Genomic DNA, 8,681 nt, shown 5'->3' on the forward strand with positions numbered 1-8,681 from the left:
TCTCAGGAGACTGTGTATACATGTAACCTGGCTCATAAGGATGTCAGAAAAGTGCATTTGTTTGATACTTTAATTGAAGGTGTTGAATTTTGAATCTGTGTTCCTAGACACTGTTTCCAGCAAATTGCAAAACAACAATGTTTATACTATTGCCAAGAGGAATGTGGAAGGGCAGGACATGCTGTACCAATCCCTGAAGCTCACTAATGGTATTTGGATTTTGGCTGAGCTACGTATCCAGCCAGGAAACCCAAATTATACGGTAAGTCCTTTCTCGAGGTAGATGAGATGGGTTCTTAGCACGGTGGAAAGACCTGGAGGAGGCGCTTTACACCCCAGATAGCCAAAACAAGCAGTCAATCAAGAAGTCCCCAGTGACCTCCTTGGAAGACCTTCTCTAAGGAGTGCTGCGGTACTCCTTCCCCTGGTATATGCTGAGTGACTCACAACACTGTGCATGTGGTGCTCTGACAAGCTGCTGAGAGGGTTGTCTCCATAGCTCATTTCAAGAAGGCCTTGTTTCCTGCTTTTAAGAGTTCATGACCTAAGGCTGTCAGAGTCCTAGACACATGAGCCTTTTTTTTAGCAGCATGTATGCCCCGAAGACCGTGCTGAGAAAGGTGAGGCAAAACTGGGGCACACCTTTGGAAGGCTGCAAGGGGACTGTAGTTTGGAAAAACTCCTTCAGGACCATACTGGACTAAAATTAAAATCCTGGCAATATTTTTAGAGCAGGAGCGATTGCCTTGAACAACAAAGACTACACTGCAGGCACCGGACATGTGTTTGCTGTTGTGAAGTGTGATCTCCCAATAGGATGCTGCCTGTCATCGCCTGTTGTAAAATAAAAGCCCTTGGGATGGGGACAATATCTTATTCTTCGGTTATCTTTGAAGCTTCTTAGGCTGTTTTGAAGGAAGGGACGGAAGAGAATACCGTTCAATATTGAATAACTCTGAGGAAGCTGAACAGAAGACTAAGGGGGCATTTTAGCCATTTAGCTGAGAAAAACCTATGACCGCATTCCTTTATTTTAACAGCCAAGTCTGTTTTCATTAGCATTCATCAAGGGAATAGTACCACCCAGAACTGAGAATTCTTGATGTTTTCCCCACTAGTTCCCTCCCTTGAAGCAGCTGGGAGAGAGAGAGAGTGTGTGTGTGTCTGTGCGAGCACGCATGCTCGGTCCTATCAAGCTAGATTTTTGTGAGTGGGAAACTTCAGGCTTCCTCCATGAAGTAGATACTCCTCCCACCCACCTTGTCCTCCAACAGTCTTGTCTTTTTTGGAAAGAAACTACCCCATCATTTACTTTGAGTTCCCTAAGAAAGGAAAAAGCCCTTCTGTGCTGTTCCTGGAAGGGCTGGTCTTCACTGTAAAATCAAGGTCTTGTAAAATAACTCCCATTTTCTTCCTTAGAAATGTGCTCAAAGAGAGAGAGAGTATGTATGTGTTTTGTTTTATTTATCATCCACCATCTTATTGTATACCGTCTTTCATCTCAGCTAAGTTAAAGAAGCATGATTACTCCTAGTATGCAGATGAGGAAACCAAAGTTAAGAATGATTAGCGACTTGGAGCACCTGGGTGGCTCAGTTAGTTCAAGTGTCCGACTTGATTTTGGCTCAGGTCATGATCTCAGGGTTGTGAGATCGAGCCCTATATTGGGCTCCGTGCTGGGCGTGGAGGCTACTTACGATTCTCTCCCTCTCCCCCTAGGCACCCTCTCCCCATCTCTTTTAAAAAAAAAAAAGAATGATTAGCAACTTTTTCCAAGATCATGTAATTTGTTGGTAGGTGTGTTGTGCTTAGAATTCAGGTTATCTCTTGACCCTTCCTACCATATTCATTGTAAGGATAGCGAGAATTTTGAGAAGGACCTCTTAATGGCACGGTCTTAAACATAATTTAAAATTTCTTAACTTTTTATTTTGAAATAATTTGAGACCCACAAAAAAATTTTAAAATAGTTCCAAGTTCCCATGTATCCTTCACCCAGTTTTCCCCATTGATAACATCTTACACACCCATAGTACATTTTCTTTTTTCTTTTTCTTTTTTTAAGTAGGCTCCATGCCCAACATGGGGTTGAACTCATGACCTGGAGATAGAGCATTGCATGCTCTACCAACTGAGCCAGCCAGGCGCCCCCATACTACATTTTCAAACAGGGGATTGGTGTTGGTACAACACTATTAGCTAAACTATAGACCTTACTCAGATTTTTCCAAGTCGTACATTACTATATTTTGTTGTTGATGGTGGTGGTCTGGGAGCGTACAGCACTGCGCAGTCTCATCACGTGTGTGTAGACTTGTATAACCACCACCACCGTCAGGACATAGAACCATTCCATCACCATGGACAAATTCTGTTCTTGCTTTCCCTTTATAGACGCTCACCCAGCCCTAAGCCCTGGCAACCACTGATGTTTTCTCCATTACTATAATTTTGTCATTTTGAGAGTGTTATATAAATTTAAATTCTTACAGTGTGAAACCTTTTTTGAGATTTATTTTTCCCATTTAGCACCATACGCTTGACGTTCATCCAGGTTGTTAGTGTGTATCTGTAGTTCTTTTTTATGACCAAGTAGTGGTCCCCCATATGGATATACCATAGCTTACCCATTCACCTGTTGAAGGACATTTCTTCACCTACATAAATATTTTTTTTCATTTTAACAGTTTTTATTTAAAGTCGTATATAAGACTACTTCACTCCTGCTCCTTCTCAGTTGTTTCTTCTTTATATTTGCCCTTTTCCTTTCCTACTTGGTGAGATTTGGCTTTCTGTTCGAGGATCTTTTTGCGGTCTTTGTACACTTAGAGCCTAGTGCTAACCACCTTGCCAGGGTGAGTGCCCACATGGACAGTCGTCCATCCACCTTCTCTCGCTGCGCTCGTTCAGGGTAGATGACGTATTTCTTCCTGTAAACCTGGACGACTTTGCCAATTTGCTGACCTCTGTAAAGTGTCCTCACACAACCTGTACTTCATCATGCTTTCGGATGGGCATGGATCGCACATTGTACTTCTGTCTCGGCTCTCTGGAAAGCGGGGAAGACATAATCTTCCTGCAAATGTGGGAGGGTGCATTGAAATGCCTTTTACGGTTCCTGCTCTGGTCAGAAGTCACAAAGGGATTGAACTTCATTTTGGCTGCTGGTGCTTCAGTAAGGGCTGCAAAAGGAAAGGGCCCCCTATATATTTTTTTAATTTTTATTTTGAGATAATTATAGGTTTATGTGCAGTTGTGAGAAATAATCCAGTGGGATTTTGTCCTCATGGTGCCTTTTTTTTTTTTAAAGATTTATTTATTTGAGAGAGCAAGAGTAGGGGGAGGGGGAGAGGGAGGGAGAGAATCTTAAGCAGATTCCCCGCTGAACATGGAGCCCAATGTGGGGCTTGATCTCATGACCTTGAGGTCATGACCTGAGCCAAAATCAGGAGTTGGATGCTTAACCCACTGAGCCACCCAGGTGCCCTGACTCATGGTGCCTTTTTATAGCCACACCCACCTCCCTTCTTTCCTTATATTTATAAATGGTAAATTTGTTTATACTTCCTTGCCCTCTTTCCTGTTTTCCATCCATCTGGTGACTGGGTTCCTTCTGCCCACAGAACAATCCAAATTTTCCATCACAGCATCTGACACAGACCTAATCCATTCACCTAAATGGTGCTGCAGACTTCAGAATCCCTTGGGCCCCTTCCCTTCTCTCCATCACCCTAAACACCCATTACAATATTGATCTGTCTCCAGTATTAAGGAGGAAGGAAATCTGGTTGAGCCAGTACTAATGGCAGGAGGACCAATGGTCCCTTAGCCTCCTAAGAGGTTAATAAATTATTCCCACCCCCCACCCAGTCCTTACAGTATTTAAATGTTTATCCTATAAGGATGAGGCCCCATCATTCCAAGTAACTACATCTTATTTGGAAAGATAAATTGTCTCTGGTGGGAAAGTGTGTGTTCCAGACTGTAAACCAGAAGTGGATGTGTTAAGTCCTTGGCCTACTTAGCCATGAGAGGTGACTCTTCTTTCCTTGATGGGTCTAGTTGGGTGACACTCCTGAGTGGTTGGTATTAAAGATGTGTCGCATAAATAGACCAGCAGTTCAAAAGTTAAAACGCTAGTAAGGTCTCTTTTCCCTTAGGAGTCATACAAAATGAGACCCAGAGTCCTAGCTTTATTTTATAAGTCAAATTATTTAGCTGCTTTGTTCTTTATGTATGTTTCCCTTTTTTACTTTCTTCAGGAATTAGCAAAATCCTTTTCCTTTTTTTTGTTTTTTTTAATTCATTCTAGCTTGTCTTAGCTGTACTAGTTGGAAAGCAAGGATGAGTTTAAGTCTAAACCTGACCCTTTGTTAAAGGTTGGCATGGCTTGGCAGGCCAGGGTTGGGTTGGGGGTAGTATGATATAAGGGGAGAGAGAGGGAGAGATTGATTCTTCCTCATCAACACCCCCCCCCCCCGCCCCCTTCCAAAGAGCAGCAGAAACTCAAGAGTCCAGGCCTGATCAGTCCATGACTACTCCCCCCCGCCCCCCAGTGCTAGCCTTGGCAGATCGGGTTTTTGTAGAGGAAGGCAACATTTCCTTATCAGTCATGAACCAAAAAAAAAAAAAAAAATCAGTCTCCCAACTGGTAGATCTTCAAGTATTGTTACAAAGATGTGGAAGAAATATTTTGGGGGGAGAGGAACCACCCCTCTTTAGTCTGAGAGTTAACTCCCAAAGGCTGTTCTTATTCTTTTTAGCTTCCTCTCCTCCTCCTCTTCTGAACCCACTTACTCTCCCACAAGAATTTTCTTCAACACTGACAGTGGAGAGACTGTGGAGGATTGCCTCTATAGGGAGCTTGAAAGTCAGGGACATGCCTATAGCTGCTGCTTTGACCGAAGTAGGGAGCTGTTTTCTATGCATATTTATACTCTTAAAGTAGTTGGGGTTTTTTGTTTGGGAGTTTGTGTGTGTGTGTGTGTGTGTTTTTACATTTGTCAGAATTGTCTTCCTGATTAATGTCAAGCAGCAACTTTGGAAGTGCCTTAGAAACTGACTATTAAAGCTGTAAATAAATAGAGCCTCTTTTGATGTTCTTTTGTTTGGTTGGTTTTATTTTTTGCCTTTTGGTTTTTTTTTTAAGTAATCTCTGTGCCCAAGGTGGGGCTAGAACTCACAACCCTGAGATCAAGAGTTACATGCTCTACCAACTGAGCCAGCCGGGCGCCCCTGTTCTTTGTATTTTTTAAATTTGACTTTTAAGTTTTGAGGATGTGAGTTTTTTCAAGAAATTCAGGGCTGACCAATATCTTGATATTTTTGCCAAAAATATTCTCACCTTTTGTGTGCTGTGTGAAATCATCTGGTGTCTCTGAGAATAAAGAGGTAAAATAATCTCAAATCTCATAGGGCTATGTGGTGAAAGACAACTTCTGCCTGTCTGCCCTAATAGAGGCGGACAATGGTGTCTGTAATGCAGAAAGCAAACGTTAAATTTTCTGGTTCTAAACGCAGTTTGCAGGCTTCTACTGTTATGTTATTGTCAATAATATTTGTCCTAATCTGATACAAAGATTTCAAATCTGGGTTTAAGTTTTGTGCTCATTGACCCCCAAAGTGAAAACCTCAGTGTTCAACACTGAAATCATGTTAACTATTTCCGTGTTGGGTTGGTGACTGTGAGGCTGGAAGAAGCGAGGCGGCAGGAGTGTCCGTTTTGCCTGTTGGAGGAGGCTGCAGGTACATGAGGAAGCTGTTGCCAGGAATTGCTGTCTGCTTATACTAAGTCTCTTGTGTTCTTGTTTTCCTTCCCTCGCAGCATGTTTGCTGTCCTCGGTGTAATACAGAAACGACCTCACTTTCATTTCGCTTGATTGTACACCCTCCTGGACTGGGCCTGACCTAAGCATCCTTGTTTGAGTGGGAGGCTGGGGCAGGCAGCTGAAGTGACCACCAGCGAGTTAGGGTTTAGCCCTTCCTTTCTCATTTGGTAATAACCCCTGTGACTCTTAGCAAAGCCTTGGAGCAGCTATGCCCCTACGGTCAGGGGTTTTGATGTGTTTAGTATTACTCTTGGTATTTAGTGTTAGTATTCCTAACCTCATGGTCCCACAGAGAATGTAGATGGAAACACAGCACAACTTGACATTGATTAAATTGAAAATGTAAAACCCATAGAACTTCTTAACAGAATCTCCTGGTTTGGCTTCTCAGTGATAGAAGCTCCTCTCTCTTTGAATCAGAAAGAGATTTTCTTGAACTGAGTCTTGGATACCTTTTGAGCTCATGCCAGCCTCCATCCTAATCTTCTTCTCCTTTTCCTCCTAACAGCTGTCGCTGAAATGTAGAGCTCCCGAAGTCTCTCAGTACATCTATCAGGTCTACGACAGCATTTTGAAAAACTAATAGACTGGTCCGGGGCCCTCTGGCCACCCTGTGATTGGTGCAAGCCAAGAACTCTTAACTGGAAGAAATCATATTGCCGTGTAGAATCTGAACCCAAACACACTGAGGCCGCCCACCAAGGTAGTGACTAGTCTAACCTGTGCTAACATTAGGGCACAACCTGTTGGATAATTTTAGCTTCCTGTGAAAATTTGTAACCACTGCTTCAATCACACCCCACCTCTTGCCACCTGCCTCTGCGATCTGTCCTTACTTGTGAGCTTCTCCATAGTGTAGTTTGATATTTTGTAATTGAGAGCTCATTTCAAAAGCAGAAAAAGACAAAAAATATTAAAGCAAGGAAAAGTGTCACTGAAACATAAACTGCACTTTATTGTATTATATTTTTGTACATATGAGAAGTGGAGGGAATAGCGTACCTGGTAGAAAGTGTGAAAACAACCGACCGCCATGAACCGCACAGTCCTGGAGGAAGAGACGTGGTCCTTTGCTCACCCTGGGAGGGGTTCTCTTATCTGTGGCAACCTTGTCCCTGGTTATGTGGGTTTTCACTTTTTTTTCTCTCTGCAAACTCCCTTTCCTTGTGATTACACCTAACCTGTCCTATCGTCTCATTTTATGGCTCTGCAGTCGGGAATGGGGGTCTTCCTTGAAGGGGGCTTCAGGGGGCAGGAAATAGGGCCTCTCAGCTAAAGCTGAGAGAAATTAGAACTTACTACATTCCTTTCCCTCGATCTAACCCACAGTTCACACCGATCAAGGAATTTTCGTAGAGATGGGTAACAGGAACCAAAATATGCTGCCCCCACTCCCTGCCCTGGATTTAATTTAATTCTCAGGTCCAATTCAGATCTAAAATCATGGTTTTAGAGTTGAAACAGACTTTAAGTAATAACTTACCCAACCGTGGTTTTCCTAAAATGGAAAAAGACAAAAGGCAAAACAGATGTTAACTGCCTGAGGCCTTTTAGCTGTTGGGGGGCGGGGGACTGGGTCTCCTAAATCCCCATCAATGTTGTTTTCACTACATTTTCACTAATGTATTTCTTAGTGAAATTTTCACTAATTTTCCTTTCTTCAATGCCTTTCTCTTGCCTTCTCTGTGCCTGTTTTCTTTGTGGCTCTTCTTGTACTCCATACTGATTTTGGCACTCCATTCTTTGGCATCAGGTGGCAGCAGAGTATCTCTCTTCAATTACTGGAAGGTAAACCCAGATGCCAGAATGAGAGAGTAACTAAACGTTTCCCCACATGCTTCTGGAGCCACAGTCCTTGAGGCCAGCAGGGCGGGTGCAAAGTGAGACAGAGTGAGCTTAGAGAGGACACAGACTCATTTGATCCCGTTAGCTCTCCGATCTGCCCTGTCACTTAGGCTCCACGCCAGTTGAGACCATCTCGGAGGGTCAGGCAGTCTTGTCCTCTCTCAGAAGCTGGGGAGGTGTGAAATCCCCTTCCTTAACACTTTGGGTGTGTTTTGTCAAAGGATGCTTTGTGCCCAAAGCACCAACTGTAGCAGTGTTCACACTGTTACGTCTCTGGGCACTTGTCACACTGCCTGGTACCCAGTATTCAGGATCCATGAACACGACCGCCCTTCTCAGCTGCCCCACACAAGTCAGAGGCATTTCGGGTCCCAAAGGGCTCATGTTGAACTCAGACCTTGGCATGAGTCCAAGAGGAGGAACCCTAGAAAACAAGAGCAGAAGCCACCCCACAGCCCTGTCATGACTGAAATAACCCTGATTCATACCAGTTACAGAGCTTGGGGGGAGTGGGTCCCCCAAAGCAGTTTCCTAAGCCTGGAGACTCCACGAGAAGAATGACTGGGGCAGGGGTACGGGGAAGAGGGAGGAACTGGCGTCCTGCCCTCACCGCCACTGAGGCACATGGAGAGTAGGAAGCAGCACAGGGAATATGTGTGGGGGGTGGGTAGGTTGCCCGTGTATCGGGTGGAAAAGCAGGTTGATCGTTTCCTTGTCGGGAAATCATTCGTGGAGTCGGACGGACGCAGGCAGTGAAGAAGGTTCACACTACAAGTACCGTGTTCTCACTCAGAGCAAACTGTAATTCCACAAGGAAGTGCGTGTCAGCTAAGCAGACAGAAGACAGTTTATGCCAGAGTATGGCCCTCGGCCCCTGAAACGAGGCTTCTGTCAGCCTCCCCAGCAGCGATGGGTAACAGCTACTGTTCTCGGCTCCCTGGACTGAGCCAATCCGGGAATTCTTCGCGCCTTGGGCAGCCTGCCTCCCACTGCCCCCCTGGGAGCGGT

The 8,681-nt window shown here is 44.3% G+C and overlaps 1 protein-coding gene and 1 pseudogene across 5 annotated transcripts in view; one reads left to right on the top strand and one right to left on the bottom strand.

Annotated features, from left to right (window-relative positions):
• AP2B1 (adaptor related protein complex 2 subunit beta 1) overlaps positions 1 to 6,774 on the top strand; it is a 133,500-nt gene extending 126,726 nt beyond the window's left edge. For all 5 annotated transcript variants that reach the window (XM_078063718.1, XM_078063724.1, XM_078063712.1 and 2 more), the window contains 2 exons: positions 108 to 262; positions 6,337 to 6,774. In XM_078063718.1, the coding sequence (XP_077919844.1) occupies positions 108 to 262; positions 6,337 to 6,411 (230 nt within the window). In that variant the 3' untranslated portion in view covers positions 6,412 to 6,774. The remainder of the gene's footprint in view (positions 1 to 107; positions 263 to 6,336) is intronic.
• Positions 2,547 to 3,156, bottom strand: LOC118537114 (large ribosomal subunit protein uL24 pseudogene; annotated as a pseudogene).
• Positions 6,775 to 8,681: the final 1,907 nt, after the last annotated feature.

Source organism: Halichoerus grypus, chromosome 2 (assembly GCF_964656455.1).
Source record: "Halichoerus grypus chromosome 2, mHalGry1.hap1.1, whole genome shotgun sequence".
Classification (NCBI taxonomy): domain Eukaryota; kingdom Metazoa; phylum Chordata; class Mammalia; order Carnivora; family Phocidae; genus Halichoerus; species Halichoerus grypus.